The sequence below is a fragment of the Lissotriton vulgaris genome, unplaced genomic scaffold, assembly GCF_964263255.1.
Source record: "Lissotriton vulgaris unplaced genomic scaffold, aLisVul1.2 SCAFFOLD_2208, whole genome shotgun sequence".
NCBI lineage: Eukaryota > Metazoa > Chordata > Amphibia > Caudata > Salamandridae > Lissotriton > Lissotriton vulgaris.
In genome coordinates, this window is record NW_028250012.1 from 273,883 (window position 1) to 292,424 (window position 18,542).

The window sequence follows — 18,542 nt, forward strand, 5'->3', positions numbered from 1 at the left end:
GGCAGGCTGCAGAGCTACACTACTATGAGGCCATCTTGCTGAGCGCCAGGCCACGCCCCCAACAAAATGTTAAAGACTTGCCAGGTTTGATAGGCCCTGTTTTAATTTGTAGTCACGTTGTCTACATCCACAGTTATTTTGGGGCTATGGAAATCTGTGATTGTTTTCGCAATTGTGCTGCCGATAAGGCTTTGATCTGTTTGTGCCAGAAACATAATTTTGTAAAAATCTACAAATTATACAGCAGATGATGGATTATTTTGTAAGTGCAGCTGATTCATATAGTTGCTGAAAAGGCCACCCTGTCCACAGTTATCCCTGTGGCCCTAAGTGTAGGTAATAAGTCAATGCAATTTTAAACTAAATGCCATATTATAAGGTAGTTTATTTTGTTGTGCAGACTATTTTGTGGAAAAAAAAATTGTTTTTTTGCAAGGGTAGATTAAAAAAATGTTGGGCCACTTTTTGGGGCAGTTAGCATGACCATACTAAAGCTGTTGTTTAAAGAGTTATAATGGCTCCGATAGGCAGATTCAGCATTTATAGTATTCAGTTGTTGCTACCCCCCCAATGAGATACCGATGTGTTATTTCTTTCAGTCTTTCACCATAGACGTTCATATTTTGTTTCTCAATTGCATTTAAATATAAGCATTCTTTTTTCATGTTTTTACTTGCTCTTTGTTTCATCATTTGCTTTAGACAGAATTTCTTTTCTGCAAAGAATCTACCACCTGACATCCACAGAAAAGCTGGAACAGCTGTAGGTGTCTCCTTGCAGATTTACTTCAGCGCTTTCTTATTACCTTTGTTCTTGTATGTATCGTACATTCTAGATACTGGATTTGTTGGACAGTAATGGCCTCATTATGCAGGTCGTTGGATGAGCGTCCGACAGCCATTGTATCGGGATGGAGACCACCCTACATGTAGTCGGCAGCTCCGCCCGCCTTACTACGATGCGACGACCGTGAAGGCAGTTGGAAACATCCCTTTTTCAATTGAGGCTTGTGCTGCAGCCTGGAAAATGACCGCAGCACAAGCCACAATTGATAAAGACATGTTTTTAAAAATCCATGCACCGTGTCGCAGGCACCATGTGCACATGGTGCATGAATGTTTGGGGGTGCACCAGATGTGCCCCGTGGCGCCATAGCAGAGGTCTACAGGGGACGGGGCCCTGCTAGGGGTCCCCACAGTCCCATTCCGTCCGTGGTGGTCAGGCAGTCATGTAAAGGCAGAGGGGAAAATTAACATCTTAATCCCTATGGCGATGACTCCGCAGGCACTGCCCCTATTATAAGGTATTACGCGCCGACTGATGCCTCGATGGGCTCCTTGAGCCTGTTGGAGGCATCCGTCTGTCCCACCGCCCACTGCGACCGACCACATCGTTATGTGGTGGTCGGACTGCAGCTTCCGATGTCAGGTGACCTGTCGGTAACGGTCCGCCGGACAACATAATTAGGCCCTTAATGTTTGTTTTTCCACAATCTATTGTACTATTGTAGATTAACAAGCTTACTATGCGATGCCAGCCAATTAGCTTACCTCAAGGCCCCCTTATCTACTGTAGAGTTGGCTTTTCTGCCCGACTATCTTCATTTCATACCAGAGGTAAAGAGCAACTCTGATTGATCAAGAACATTGTCTTTATTCAGGGCTTGTAACCTTAGTTTTAATAGACCAACATTGAAATCCACAATTTAAGGCATTTTGATGACCAATTGCCTTTGCGTCTTTGCTTATACTGTTTGTATTTTCCTGGTCTTTCAAATTCTTCAAAGTCTGTTTTACGTACCACCCTCTTTTTAGGGTTCGGGCCTACGTCACACTGCGTAGCAGTGGTGGAGCCCAAGAGTCCTGTAGTTAGCGTTTCCATCCAGCTACCGAAGAAATTCCTGGCTGCTCGTGAATTTTCGTGCTTTGTTTTGCCAGCTGCATTCCGATTGGGCTTGTCTTTTCGTAAGAGAGCACGCAATAGGCCATAGGCTGGAGAGTATCTCTGCCTATTGCATATTCCGTGCGGACACGCACAGCAGAAGGGCATATTTCTTCAATTATCGCGACTGTCCGGGCCCGCGGTAATTGAAGACAGATGCTGGGCACGCGTGCACCAGTCTCGTTTTTTTTTTTTGCTAGGGGAGGGGGCTAATGGTCACTGCTGGAATGTTAATCGAAAGTTTAGGGTAAAAAAAAACACGTGTGCATAGTCGGGGCTACTCGCAGTCGCTGCTTAAAAGTCTGACCCCAGAAGTGTCTTCGTTTGAATAAGTATGTTAGTGTTTTTGAGAGGTAGCCAGTGCCGGCAGTAATGCTGGTCGGGAGGCCGCCTGTTCCAAAAAGATCGCAAAAACATCCTTGTAAAGGGAACATTATATTGGAGCGAGGGATGGTGGGGGTTGTATAGGCAGAGGGAAAAGCGGCACCGTCAGATGACTGCAACAGAAAAAGCGAGCGGCACCGTTACAGAGTCACACGGTGCAAGCTGTCCAGGGTGCATGCTGAATATGATGTGCTCCGGGGCGAAGTTTCATGTGGTGCAACAGGTGCAGTGACTCCAGGACCGTGATTATAGCTATATTTTAGGAGTCAAGCAGCGGCTAGGGGGCATTTCCTTCTCTGCCCTCGGGCCCATGGCACACTGGCTCAGTTATTGGTCTGCTCGTCCTAGTCACTGGGTATCTGCTTGTGGCGGCCGGCCTGGAAAGGATCAGCTGCTTCTGCCATGGCCACCCTCCCACCCAATTCAATAACTGACAACACAATTTTAATACCTCCCAGGTTCCGAGCTATGAGCACAAGGCTCCTCGCACCAAGAGCCGCAGGATCGTGGCCACCCCCAACCTCCTTGGAGACGCCCATTGCCGGCTCAGCACCGCCCACCTCCACCTGGCACCTCCCGCTCAACACGCGGTACCCAGGTTGAAGAGCAGCAGGCGAGGGGACTTCCCCGGGACTGGGGTATACGTACACAGTCTGACTTTATTACACGTGTCCACAGAGCTGCAATAGGGCCGCGACTCTACACTCTCTGCTATGTGGCTGCTGTGCCCTCTGGCCAGGGTCTTGACCTGTACACACCTCCCCCTTGTATTCCACCCATCCTCTGCCCCCTCACTCCTCCACTGTCCCCTTTACCCTCTCACCTGAGAACTTTTGCACATGCTCTCTGCCCGACGTCTTCTCGCTGCGCTCTGTCGCGCTCTCTTTTCTCTCTTCTGTGTTTCCTGCCACTCACTTTCTCTCCCTCCTTCACTTTCTCTCGCCGGGATTCACCTGCCCTCCCCTTCTGCCCAGATCTCCTCCCGTGCCTGGGACTCAGGTGTTAATGATTCCTGTGGAGGAGTGTTGCCATTGGGGGCGGGGGGTATGTGTGAGGTTGGGTTCCCTTGGCGTTGGGGCTCAGACCATCACGAGTCACATTCGCAGGCTTTGCCACCTCTCCTGTCGATTCTCCTAACTTGGCCCATTTAAACCCGGCACCAGGCAGCTAAAGGGGTCATGGGAGGACTGAGAGACGAGCGGCTCTGGCACCTATTCAGCGCCCTCCCTGGGCGAGCTCCGGCTGCCCACACACATAGGACGAGTCCACATCAACAAACAGCATGCGCGGCACGGGGTGTTCACAGGAAACTGAAGGGGGGGGCCCAAAGTAGTTTTTTTCAGATTAACATACTGTCTTCTGGGTGAGGGAACCCGTCAGGAATAGACATCGAATACAAAATGCAGGTTGAGCAGTGTGTGTGTGCGTGTGTAGCGTGAGCAGGGTGAGCAGGGTGAGCAGTGTGTGAGTATGCAGGGTGAGCAGAGTGTGAGGATGCAGGGTGAGCAGTATGTGGGTGTCCAGGGCCAGCAGTGTGTGAGTATGCAGGGTGAGCAGTGTGTGAGGATGCAGAGTGAGCAGTATGTGGGTGTCCCGGGCCAGCAGTGTGTGAGTGAGTATGCAGGGTGAGCAGTGTGTGAGTGGGCAGGTTGAGCAGTGTGTGAGTGGGCAGGGTGAGCAGTGTGTGAGTGGGCAGGGTGAGCAGTGTGTGAGTGGGCAGGGTGAGCAGTGTGTGAGTGTGCAGGGTGATCAGCATGTGAGTATGCAGGGCAATCAGTATGTGGGTGCCCAGGGCCAGCAGTGTGTGAGTGTGCAGGGTGTGTGAGTATGCAGGGTGAGCAGTATGTGGGTGTCCCGGGCCAGCAGTGTGTGAGTGAGTATGCAGGGTGTATGCAGGGTGAGCAAAGTGTGAGTATGCAGGGTGAGCAAAGTGTGAGTATGCAGGGTGAGCAGTGTGTGAGTATGCAGGGTGAGCAGTGTGTGAGTATGCAGGGTGATCAGTATGTTAGTATGCAGGGTGATCAGTATGTGGGTGTCTAGGGCCAGCAGTGTGTGAGTGTGCAGGGTGAGCAGAGTGTGAGTATGCAGGGTGAGCAGTATGTAGATGTCCAGGGCCAGTAGTGTGTGAGTGTGCAGGGTGAGCAGAGTGTGAGTGTGAGTGTGCAGGTTGAGCAGTATGTGAGTATGCAGGGTGAGCAGTGTGAGTATGCAGGGTGATCAGTATGTGGGTGTCCAGGGCCAGCAGCAGTGTGTGAGTGTGCACGCTTTCTCCGGGCACAAACACCACCAGCCGTCAGTGCACGCTTCCACCAGGCACACACCACCTGATGTCAATGCACGCTTTTCACCAGGCTCACACACACCACCAGCCGTCAGTGCACGCTTTCACCAGGCATCCACCACCAGCCATCAGTACACACATCAATTGAAATGCATCCACAATAACTATTGTAGCAATCGCAGTATTGCAAACTTTACTTTTAAACATAATCATCTAAAGCTCAGCTTGCCACCATTGCTACAATTCCAATCCAACCCACATAATTCCACTACACACCACATACATACACTCCATAACACATGGCGAAAAGACATTGCCATTTACAATGCCATTTGCTCCAACTCAAATAAATCCGAGACCTATTGCATTTCCAATGCTTGTTTATAGTTTTGTATGTTATGACAGTCTTCTTTGTTTTGTGGTATATCAGCTATTTACATAGAGAAGTCAAGAGATGATGACTCTAGTTGAAGCTCACCTATTGATTACTGATGCCCTTGCTGCTACTATTACTACTACTACTACTGCTGCTACACACCCTGCCCCTCTTACTATCTATGTCATCAACAAACTTGATCTCTGCGGTTCCACTGCTATAGTCCTGCCTGTTGCATTAATTTTCCCCATTCTCTGGAACTAGAGAGGGTTCAAGTGGGAGGGTGTAGTTTGGAAGGTAGGAGTCCCAGAAACATTGATCTCTATCTTTTTTTTTCTTCTTTCACAAAAGCAAGGTTAGAGGAGGGCTCGAATATAGCATGGAGAATGTGAACTCTTTTTCTTTTTCAACCTAACCACACTCTGTCCAGAATACATATGAACACACTGTTATTTTTACTTCACTTCTACAAGACAGTTTTTTGCTGAGGGAGAACTCTTAGAACAACGTATCTTATATGGCTGCCACTTTTTGCAGGCCTTGTTCTACTTGAATCTTTAAAATAAAACCTGTTTTATATACAGCATCATATATATAATTGCTTCTTGTATGACACGCAACTACAAACTGAATTTGACTGTTTTGAATATAACGTAAATGAGTCCTGTTTTTTTGCATGGTGTAGGAGATGTTTTTACATTTACTGTTAGAAAATTGGGTTATCATGGACATTTTTCTTTTTTATCTTTTATTTCTTCGGTAAAATGATTATATAGCCATTTGTGTGTTAATCTCCAATTGCACAGTGGCTATGTGTGAGTAAGCTAATTTTTGTTTAAAAAATAAACCTCATCATAAGCTGAATTGCTCATTCTTGTACCGTGTAGGTTGTTTTGTAAGCCTTTGTTTTCAGGTTTTTTTGCATCTATTAATAGTAAAGTTCTTCATTGGAAAGCCAGTCCCAAAGGGAGCAGCATCAGTTTTGGGATTAGTTAATCCCACAAGCAATCATGGTCTGCTAATGCTATGAGCAAGCATGTTCTTGTAAAGCTGGCAACAGCAGGTGGTTGGCAGTTAGATATTTTTATAGCTCTTTGATTGTAGTTGCATCAGCTATTGATGTGCATCTTTGGACAAAGCCTGTTTTTGATTATGACTTTTCAGTGTAACAATTTAAAAATTGAAAGCACACCATCTAATAAATGGGAGTAAAATCCTGTATGTTTTTAATTTTATAATATTGGATTTCTAATCCATTTCCATGGAAAGACAAAATAGGGGCGTTAGTGAATCATGTTTTGATTAGAACACTGCAATCACTTTGACAAACAGCATTTGTTACAGGAATTTACTGAAATTCCTTTCCATGGATCTTACATTGGAGGGAGTATCTCTCTCCCACAGTGGCTATTCACTGTTCAATTTAAGGAACTATATGTTCAACTGAATGTTGATACTCCGCGGCTGGACTGCCGCGTGTAAATTGTCGCTCCAGGTTGTCCACCTCTTGAGTAGCACACGAGCAGCAGCTAAAACCTGGAGCGACAATTTACACGCGGCAGTCCAGCCACGGAGTATGCACCACCCCGTTACCCTTGGGGGTCACGGAAGTGAAACAGCAGCCGTACATGGGATCGAGGACGGGCCCACTTGTGGGGTCCATACAGGACTTGATTGTGTGCTTTCCGCACCACACCTCCCATAATGCACAGTCTCATCAGAGCCTCCCATCGGCGGGTGTGTCATATGGAAATTGGAGAAGTGTGTCAGCGGGTGCGCACACCGCTTCCGTTAAAGCCCCTGAAGAGAAGCAGATGGAGCTTCGAAACGCGTCGGGCAGATCCATTACGGAGCGGCATCTACAAGCGGATCCCAGTCCTCACCTACACATAAATTAAGCTGCTGCTCGTATGCTACTCAAGAGGTGGACAACCTGGAGCGAATATATCTATATATATATATATATCCATAACCTAGTCGCCAGTAGGTGTATATATAGTTAGGACCTAGTAACCATAGGAAATCCCCAACATTCTATTGGGAAGAACTTTGGCGCAGATTGAGGAATCTGTGTGTAATTTTCCTTAAAATTGCTTCGCTCCGCTCCTTCCCTGAAAGTTTTGGGGGGATTCGTCAAGCGGGGGCCGAGAAAAAAGGGGGGTCCCAAAATGTGTTTTCCCCATGTTAATTTCCATAGGGACCTTAAAACACGGCTACAGCCCGAACGGCTGAATGGAATTACACCAAACTTGGCAAAATGGTAGGGCCTGGTATGCAGATGTTCCTTTGCTATGTTTGGTGAAAATCCCTACAGTAGTTGTTAAGAAAATTGAATTTGAGCAAATTATATATCTATATGCGCTCCACATTCCATTGGGAATAACTTTGGCGCCGATTGAAGAACCTGTGGGTAATTTTCCAGAATTTTGGTCAGCTCCGCTCCTTCCCTGAAAGTTTCGGGGGGATTCGTCAAGCGGGGGCCGAAAGGAGGGGGTCCCAAAACGTATTTTCCCCATGTTAATTTCCATAGGGACCTTTAGACACGGCTACAGCCCGAACGGCTGAATGGAATTACACCAAACTTGGCAAAATGGTAGGGCCTGGTATGCAGATGTGCCTTTGCTACGTTTGGTGAAAATCCCTCCAGTAGTTCTTGAGAAAATTGAATTTGAAACTTTTCAAATGGCATTTTCTATGGGACGTTTATACACGTCTACAGCCCGAACGGCTGAACGGAATTACACCAAACTTGCCAAAATGGTAGGGACAGGTATACAGTAGTGCCTTTTCTATATTTGGTGAAAATCTCTAGAGTAGTTGTTGATAAAATTGAATTTGAGCAAATTATTTATCTATATGCGCTCACCGTACGTGCACCGTACGCGTACCCTTACGAGCGTGAACGAATTTCTGATTGGCTGACAGTCGACTGTCAACATTCCAAACTGTCCAAACCAGGAAGTGTTGGCCACCATCTTGTTTTTCAGGAGAACTGAGGCACAAGAGAGCCCAAAACAAGAGTGGAAAACACGAAAAGGGGGCAGGGTAGAGATCCCCCAACCCTCTAGCCCTTCCAAGGGCAAAAAAAAAAAACATCGAAAAAATCGCGGGGTACGCGCACCGTACGAGTACCGTGCGCGTACCCCGCGATTTGAAAAAAACAAAACTTTTTTTTGCACTTGGTGGTCCTTCTGGGACCCCCTGAGAAGGGCTAGGGGGTCTCAACCCTGCCCCCTTTTCGCGTTTTCCACTCTTGTTTTGTGCTCTCTTGTGCCTCACTTCTCCTGAGAAACAAGATGGGTGCTCAGGTGGTCCCAGAAGGATAATAACCTATATAAACGTTATCCGCTAATAGAATTAGCATTTACAAAACCTTTGACATTTATTGAAAAAAAAATATAGGTTTCACACCTGATATAGTTAGGAATTAGCATTTAAAAAACCTTGCAAATTCACTGAAAAAACCATAGGTTTCAAGCCTTTTATATAGTTAGGAATTAGCATTTAAAAAACCTTGCAAATTCACTTAAAAAACCATAGGTTTCAGGCCTTATATAGTTAGGAATTAGCATTTTAAAAACCTTGCAAATTCACTTAAAAAACCATAGGTTTCAGGCCTTATATAGTTAGGAATTAGCATTTAAAAAACCATTGAAATTGCTCCTATATAGTTAGTTGTACTAACTATATTCTGCGCACCCGCAATCCACTGCTGATGATGTAACATATTACATCATTCATGACATGGTCAGTGACATCACTGATGACATCTCATTTGATATCACTGATCACATCACTATTGATATCATTCATGTGATAATACGATGCACCTCCTCACACTCTAATATAACCTTTGATACACCCAGTGTTAAATACAGACTACCATTCATTAAACCATTGACACACCAATACCAGTCACTACATACGCACTCACTGATTCCTAGTTCTACACACACATTCACTCATTCACCCATAGAATCACTCATACATACAGTCACTCATCAATGCAACACTATCATATGCACTCATACACCTATACAGACACTCACACACTACCACTCATCCATGGAGTTACTCACACACCTAGTCAGTCATGCAAAGAATCAATCACACTTCCATTTCCTCAACTATACAGTTATACACACAACACCTTACTTATTCAAACTTATACTAACACATACTTACTCAATTATACAATCACTGATACAAGTACACAATGATCCATACAGCCACTCGCACATTCACTGGCTCTCATGTATAGTCATTTATATATGCCAACTCTCACATGCACTGTGTTTTACATATGTACTTACTTGGACATGTAGCACTGAGATATCCATTCACTCACCAACACACCCATGCACACAGTCAACCGCCAATATAGCTGTTTCAACATGCACTCTTGAACTCATACACCTAGTGAATCAACTGCTCACACATCTATGCACAGTCAGACACCTCCCAGCCACCCACACACACACACTCAGTATCCCATTCAAATACTTGGGCAGCCAATCAATAACCCATATAGCCACTCATATAGCTACTGATCAACACATGCAGCAGCTTACACAACAACAGACATACTGATGCACACATTCAGACAGTTTAGTCACTAACCCATGCATTTAGTAAGACACATTTAATCACTCACTCACTCACACAGTCAGTCACGCACCTACTAAATCCTTCATCCAGACACTTGTACATCCACTCATTCTTCAATATGTAAAACTTATATAAACTTTACAGAAACACACAGTCACTGGATGATGTCATCAGTGATTTCATCAGTGATGTCATTTGAGATGTCATCGGTGATGTCATTTGAGATGTCATCGGTGATGTCACTGACCAAGTCATGAATGATGTAATATGTGACATCATCAGCAGTGGATTGCGGGTGTGCGAAATATAGTTAGTACAACTAACTATATAGGAGCAATTTCAATGGTTTTTTAAATGCTAATTCCTAACTATATAAGGCCTGAAACCTATGGTTTTTTAAGTGAATATATATATATATATATATATATATATATATATATATATATATATATATATATATATATATATATATATATATATATATATATATATATATATATATGATCAATAGCACATCCTACCTCTCCCCTTTGAGAATTAGATGGAAAAATACATACCTCCCAAGCAGAACATATTCTTTCCAAGAAACTTGAGCAAATTGGACCCGGGACCGCTCACTCTCACATTCCTCCAACCCCTGATCTCAAATGTCCGATTTTATGAAAATGGAGGAATTACGTGCTTGCTAGAAGTGTTACAATGTAAGGGCGACACCTAGAAGGCTTAAATGTACGGAGGATCAATTGTAGGTGATACCCAAATATTTCAATCAGTGACTAGTGAATTTTAAGCGGAACTACTTGCAAATGTTGCTCCTGATCAACTGATTTATTTGTGTAGTTGCAGCCTGTTCTGGAGAGTGTGGTCAAGTTACAGAGATTGCCTAAACTAAGAGCTATTGGTATTCCAACTCTGCGTGTCTCAAATCCTCAATTTAAAGAAGGCCAGTCTGCAGTTGATCATTAGAAATGAGCAAGAAAGGCGGTAATCTCTAAGTTGGAATGGCTGTTGTGACCCTCTAAAGCCAATACTACTGGGAAGCAATACTACAAACCGCTACCATAAAGTGGTTGGTTAGGCAGAAGGGGTAACTTTTTTTCTTTTTCTTTCCCTTTTGTACCTCTTGAGACTATCCAGAAAATACGACAAATTCAAGAATGACAAAACTGACAAGATTATCTATGCATTTCAAAGATGGGTGCTTATCTTTAGCTGCCATTAAATATTTATATAAAATTGAATATGGAGTCCATTTCAGACTGAGTATTATTATGTATCTGTTGTGCGCGCTCTCATGTTTACCTTGGTGTGTGTATTTCCGTTGTCCTTTGGGTCTTTGCACGTTCTTTTGCTTAATGTGCACATTGCCTGCTAAGTCTCGTAGCAATCGTCATCCTGGCCTCGTGATCATAACCAATGCACCATTAGGATTAAGAGAGTAAAAACCGAATATTGCAGTAATGTGCTGCAAGCAGCCTCATTCCTCACTAAGTGTGTACTAGCAGGGTGCACGTGTTATAGACTGTCTTCTAGTTCTATGTTGTTGTTCCCTTCCTTCAGAGAAGAATTTCTTATTCTAAAGAGATTTCGCTGTATTACAGAGAGTAAAGAATTATAAATGAGGTAGTGGCATCCAGACCTGTTTTGACAGGGATTTGCTGCACTTAGATGTTTGTTAGCACAGTAAATTGTTGTGAACATACCTACAAGAGCATACCTACAAGAGCCTAGCCCTAAGACGTATTTTCCCTGTTTGAGATGGATTGAAGCACACCGCTGGTTAAATAAAAAATCCAAGCAGTCACTAGATGGACCTTTGGCCAGGAAATACCTACTCCGGAAGCAGATTATGTATGTATGTATGTATGTATGTATGTATGTATGCATGCATGCTATGGGAAGGCAAATGCGGTGGAAACCCTCCCAGCATTTTTGGAGCAGTCGCATTTGTTAACCAATCCGATGGGAAAGACTGGGAGTAGTGGCTCTGATGGATGGAAAGGCAGAGCAGCAATCCCCTTGAAGATAATTTTGTTTTGCCTCCATCAAATGGGGGAATGTAAGATCCTGTATTTGTTTTTGTATTGACCTTGAATCAAACACTGTGCTTTTCCCTTTTTGTTTAATTTGCTTCTTATATTCGGAAAAGGTGGATTGCTTGTCTAAAAACAACGATGTATTTTGTTGGCTGTGCAGTTAGTGTTTGCAATTATGAGTGTATTCTACTGCCGGAATTCTGATTCTCTATCCTAGCTACCGATTTGCTACTCCGTTCTATTGTGTGGCAGAAATTCTGTTTTGCAGTTTCTCTGCAGCGACAACATGTTTCAGAGAGATACTTTCTTGTGCAGCACAAACATTTTCTCTTCTACGCCCTGTATCCACTTGGTACAGAAAGTGTCTTGGTGGTGACAGAGATGCAGCTCTACTCTCTGCTTGTTGGGTATCTCCGCAGCTCACCCGAACTACTTTGAAAGATCGCAAGTAAGGACAAATACGTGTGACATGGGTAACGTTTCCTGTACGTTGCATGGGTGGATTTATTATAATATATTATGTATACATTATTGAACTATTCTTCTGAACTGTTTGTAAACAGATCAACGTTTAAGCCTTAATAGTGTGCTTTAAATTGCTCCACTTGGAGCCCTTTTCTGAAACCTTTTGTTGAGGAATGTACTTGCTTCTCATTATTAGATTCAAAGGCTTGCTTACTCTGGGATTGGTGGACCAGCACTAAAGTCAATTGCTACAAAAAACGAGTAGCTTGCTATTATGGCAGTTTTTGTTAGATTCCAGAAAGACTAAACACGCCCTTAAGGTTTCGTTTAAAATGAAAACCTAATAGAAGAAAACTATCTTCTGAGCGGTAAAACACCCTCAGTCCTTTAGGAGTGCACCTAAATATCTAGGATGTTTGGGGGAAGAAGTGTGTGTGAGGCCGGAGAGGAGCATTGAGAGAGTGTCCAGAACCCCTGAAGTGTCAGAAGGTCAGGCCGATAGACATACATTTTCTGTGTAATGTTATCGCTTTGTGTGTGTTGGGTTTTGTTAAATTTGCCTTGGCTACTACCATTGACATGTTAATTCTTATTTCATGTGGATTGTTTATTTTCGTTAAAAAAAGAATTATACTTATTTGAGTTTGAATAATTTGTAAGAATTCACTTTTGCACCTTTTTATTTTTTTTCTCCTTTTAGGACTTTAGAATTGGTTATGGACAGTCTACATGGAACCATTTTAAGAAAGCCACATCTGATCATTTGAATTCGAATGCAGTTTGCAGTATGGCTCAAACATCATCTAGCAATGGACATAAACCAGGTTCCTCACCTTCTTTGGGGACATCAAGGCCAAAGGATGTCGGTAAGGAGGAGGCACTGCAGATGGAAGCAGAAGCCCTAGCCAAACTCCAGAAGGACAGACCTGTTAGTTTTCAAGACCGTCTACAATTTTTAAGCACCACCAGAAATAGAGTTCCAGCTTTTATCAAACAGGACCAGGATCTTATGGTTTTCCCTGAATCTGATGCAAAACAAATGACTGAAGACAAATTATGTGCTATTGATATTGACAAACTAACGCATGCAGAGCTGGAAAAGTTACTATTGGATGACAGTTTTGAAACTAGAAAGCCACCAACGTTACCAGTAGTTCCTGTTTTGGCCCCCTCCAGTTCTTCACAGTATTATACCCAACCTCCCTTTCAGGGACAATCGTGGACACCTGGATTCAGAGGACCAGTGGCTTGCACTTTGCCTTCTGTTTATTCTTCTGCTATTACGAAGCAAGTGGATCCGTTCCAGAATGGTTTTCCTCAAACTATGTCCCCTTATCGGTCAAGGGAGCCCTTATATTTGAGTCTCCCAGGACGGACCCAATTTATGCCATTCTCACTGTCCTCTAGCCCACCTTTTCACATAAGAGGAAGTTTGCCTACATATTCACCAGTTGTACCACCAAGCATGGCAAAAATATTTGACAAAATAGCAGTCACCTCTGAATTCCAAAAAAATGGGAAGTTGATAACTGACAGTAAAGCATGCATTGCCACAACTTCGCTTTCTAAAGCACCAACACCTGAAGCATCCAGGGATATTAGCAAATTTGACTGGTTGGATCTTGATCCTCTCAGTAAGCCAAAGGGGGACAATTCTGATATTCCACATCATTCTGTGGATTGTGATGGAAACAGTGATTGTGGTTCAGTTTCAGAGGATCCATGGGATGCCGTTTTATTAAAGGAGAGTCCAGTAGAAACTTGCCATCTAGAAAGAAAGATGCATATTAAGTCACCCTCTGGGGTATCTGTTACAAGAAGCCACTCTTTAAATATTCATTTATCAAAGTCTTTATTTACAAAACTACAAAGTCAAACCTCACAGGTGGGTACAGTTCATTTTACCGTTTGTTGTTGTTGGATAACAAGTCTTTGTGTCCTTTAAGATGTTTAATATATCTTAGTATGTCAAATTTTCCACAGCCATCCTTATGTATTTTTCAAGACGCCAATGTAGTTGCAGGTTAATTGGTGAGATTCATTTCATTTATAAAGATAAAGATTTGGAAATCTAAGAAGCACAGCTTTTCCTACAGTCCAGTAATCGTAGGCTGCCTGACCACACAGTTGATAGAAAATGTTGAAATCACACACTGTAACGTTATTATGGTGGTGAGATAATATTAATATACACGATGCTCTGCAGAAGTATATTCCAGATTATAAATAGTTAAGAAAACAGTGCAAAATAACAGCTAAGACTCCAATTAATACATTGTCTTTATACAGTAACTGAAGTCGTGAACAGCTCTTTTTCATGCCAATTTTGGAAACGCTGGTACAACAATAACCAGCGTTTCCAAAATTGGCATACATTTTGTGTCTAGCCTAACAGAGATCGGGCAGCTCTTTACATATTGGTTTTGATTGCTCTGTTTATACTAACTGGAGATACATATGCTTTTTAGGTTATACCATACTATGCAATAATCTGTGATTCCAAGGTGTATAATAATATCTAGAATGTATATCTGTATTTGAAAATGATAAAGTATAATATAATAAGTGTACTTATAAATGTTTTTCTATCTTGAAACACTTTAAAAAAAAAAGAAGAAAAATAAAAGCAAAATATATTTTTTCATATCAGTTGTACTATTGCATATCTTGGTCTGTGGGTCTAGAGTTTATTTGCTTTGCTAGCATTATCCACCACTGTGCCCTGTGCAAAATATTTTCCAAACGATTGCTTCAGGGTGTGCAGTGTTTGTCTGTGGGTGTAGATAGACAGTTTAGATACTGCATTAATTTGGCAACCGGCATTACACTTGATCATCGGATATTAATCCTAAGGAGAGTCATTGCAGCACAGGGTAGTCCTGGCGGGTTTGAAAACACTGCTAATTTCAGTGGTACTCAATAGCAAACTGTTTGAACTGTGGTTCCCTCAATACTTTATCAATGTTCATAACGCTGTAAGTGCCTCTGTGCCCCGAAGCCAGGAAACAGGTAAGTTCAGTCAGTCCATCCTACACAAGTTAACAGAAACCTTCTCTCATCCAGAACACATTTAGGTATATTCTACTAAACAAACGATTGATAAACTCTCTCTTTAGTGAGTGTTCTCATCATACCATTAAACTCTTGTTGTGTTATGTTGTGTTAAACTGTTGAATAAAGAAATCACCTTCCTGATAACAGCAAACATAAAACCATGTGGATGGTATCGCCTCACTTGAATCCCATACTCTGTTGCAAGAGCTTGTCCCACAAATACCCGAAGAGGCATGAGCTGCTAACATTTTTCAGTCACAAGGACTAATAGGAATTCTAAACATCAGTTAGTAAACCAGGAACCTTTGAGTATTTATTCTGAACTTACACATGTTACAGAAGTGGAATACTGCTTAATAACATGCCGTTTGTCTTGAAAAGAATACTTCTGGATCAAAAATACTTTAGGTTTGCATGTTTATTTAGCTCTAACATGTAGATCATAGAGGCATTCCACTATTCACCAGGCACAAACCTTTAATGCAGTTCAACCGTAACACTATCTTGGGCAGCGCTGCAACCCAAATCAGCTGCACAAGAGATATAATTTGTACAACATCACAATATAAGGATACTTTTTTGAACAATGGATGCTTAGAACTAAAATCCCTGGTTCAAAAGGAGACTGTTAAAACTATGTATAGCTTCCTGGCAACCCTCAGTATTTCCGGGCCATATGTGGGAGCAAACATCAGGGAGGGCCGTTATCTAGTATATTAACCCAAAAGACACACAATTGATGGACGGAATCCAGAACAAATCAAAACATTCACCCCCAGTCAAGAGATCTGGGTTAAATCCATCATTCTTTTGCTCACCATGCCACCCCAGGTTAGACCTGGCCATATGCAAATCAGTCTTGACCCTGTGCCTCATGGGAACTGTCCAGCCCGAACTACCAAGCCAGGTCCTCTCGAGACCGGAAACCAGCATCCTAGGACCGGTTTCAGGGTTTCACCCCTCTTCAGCCAGGATAGCTTGATTCCAGTGGCGCAGTGATCCCAGGACCCACGTCTAGGCATACCTAGTGCCCTTAGGGCGAGAAAGCAAAAGACACACAATAGATGGACGGAATGTAGAACAAATCAAAACAGTCACCCCCAGTCATGAGATCTGGGTTAAATCCATCATTCTTTTGCTCACCATGCCACCCCAGTTTAGACCTGGCCATATGCAAATCAGTCTTGACCTTAGACCGATTTGCATATGGTTGGGCTCAAACTGGAATGGCATGGTGAGCATAAAACGATGGATTTAGGCCCAGATCTCTGTACTGGTAAGAGTGTATGACATTGTTCTGCAGTCTGTCCATCAACTGTTGTTTTTGCATTTGCCACCCGAGTGGGATGGGTATGCCCAGATGTGGGTCCCATGCTCTCCATGCCACTGGAATCAAGCTATCCTGGCTGAAGAGGGTTGAACCCCCGAAACCAGTCCTAGGATGCTTGTTTCCAGTCCAGTGAGGACCTGGCTTGTCAGTTTGGGCTGAACTGTTCCTATGAGGCACAGGGTCAGGACTGATTTTCATATAGCTGGGTTCAAACTGGAACGGCATGGTGAGCAAAAAACGATGGATTTAGGCCCAGATCTCTGCACTGGGGTGAATGTATGACATTGTTCTGCATTCAGTCCATCAACTTGTTTTTGCATTTTTTAGTTTATTAACCCATCAACAATGCAAAGCCTCTTTATTCATACAGGTCACCAGATCTACATCTGCATAGGTTGTGGAGGGCTGGGCAAAACATGGCTTGGTGGAAACTACAAAGACACACTTACCTGTAGGGGGGAATACATCTTTTTTTAATAGCCTGCTGGCCATGTCTCATTAGTTTTGTGGTGCAACAGTGATACAGTAGTACTAGATCAGGGCTCTGCTCTTCCAAGTCTTTTTTTTCTTGCTGCAGCTTTATATACCACTTCACCCCTTTGCTATTGCACCACCTCCTCAAAAACTATGGCTTTTTCCATCCATTCAACTTGCAAGCCCTTTTTGAGGAGTATTGGGGCACTGAAGATCCTTTATGTCCACTGGAAAAGTCCCCTGAAAGAGTTACCAATCAGAAACCACTGGTAAGTGTCTTAAGTATCCTCTCCTTCAGTAACTGCTGAAAACCCCAACAAGTGTGGATTAGTCTCAAAATCAATTATATATTTAGATTCAAGAATTCTCAATTGACGTTCTCTGAAACTGTTCATCCAGTGGCTGCCATCTCTGCCACTTAAATCCTTTTTTTGCCAGGTAGCTGCCTAGCTGTGATGTCCCCAAACTGAATCCAGAAGTTGTCCACTCTGGAGGACATGACAATGTGGTTCCTAGATTGGCTTTGCCATCTTCTTGTACTCTCATAGTACTACATGGCCGTGATGCTGCAACTATCAGTTGTGTGGCACTGAATTATGCATTACTTTACTTGCATTCTTCTTGCCAAGGTGGGTACTTTCAGTTTTTAATGTTGAAAAGCATTGATAGTGGGGGGCGTGGCTTGGCGGGCGAAGATGGCGGTCGCAGCCTTGTAGAGCTCCCGCCGGCCCGGACACAATTTGCTTATTTATCCTGGCCCCCGAGCCCACTGACAATACCACGTGAGTGGCATCTGTTCCTGGGGGTGCCCTGATCCCTCTGGTGTGCAGACCCCGCGGTTCCAACACTCCCGGGGACCGGTGACGCCGGCGGCGGAGTGCGGCCTGGTGGCTGGCGGTGGAGCCGGGACCTCGATTTTCAGGAGGCCGGGAGGTGGTCGGTGGCAGACTGCCGGAGGTCGCATCAGCTGGGCGGGTCCCAGTCCGGCTTTGCAGTTCCAAGTGCCGACGAGTCACAGAGGTGCCCTAAGATCTGGCGCCGTGCCTTGGAGAACCTTTTCAGGCGACACGGCGTGGTGGAGGCCTGTCCCGCCCAGGTGAGACCGGGGCCTCGAGTTTCGCGACATTGAGACTGGCCTGGACCTAGGCGCGGTGGTTGTCGCTTTTCATTCCAGAGACACTTTTGGCCTCCTGTGCCCGCCGCTGTGGGTCTGCTCTTGGGGATTCACTGGGGACCGCTGCGGAAGGTGTTTGCCCTGATCTCGAGGTGTGCGGCCCGGCTAGGTGGAGGACTCCGGTGACGGGACCAGAGGCGGCCGCCCAAGGAGTGGTGACGTTGAGACTGCAAGCGGCCATGACCAGAGGTGGTGGCGGAGGCCCGCCTAAGCAGGGCCCTATCGACAAATTTACAGGGCCCAGTGGTGGTTCTGGGGCGCCCGGCGGTGGGGGCGGGGCAGGGCCGGACAATGCGACGATCTTAGCGGCCATCACCCAGTCCCGGGACATGCTCGATGCTAAGATTGGGGCTGTGGGTGCAGACGTTACACTGCTGCGCCAAGATCTTCGCAATGCAGTGGAGCGGAGACAGAATCCA

At 44.2% G+C, this 18,542-nt stretch overlaps 1 protein-coding gene across 1 annotated transcript in view; it reads left to right on the forward strand.

Moving 5' to 3' along the window:
* LOC147663421 (phosphatidylinositol 4-phosphate 3-kinase C2 domain-containing subunit alpha-like) overlaps positions 1 to 18,542 on the forward strand; it is a gene marked incomplete at its 3' end in the record, with an annotated part of 227,601 nt that overhangs the window by 92,911 nt on the left and 116,148 nt on the right. Inside the window, exon 2 of the mRNA XM_086950470.1 lies at positions 12,792 to 13,976. Coding sequence (XP_086806596.1) covers positions 12,879 to 13,976 — 1,098 coding nt within the window. The remainder of the gene's footprint in view (positions 1 to 12,791; positions 13,977 to 18,542) is intronic.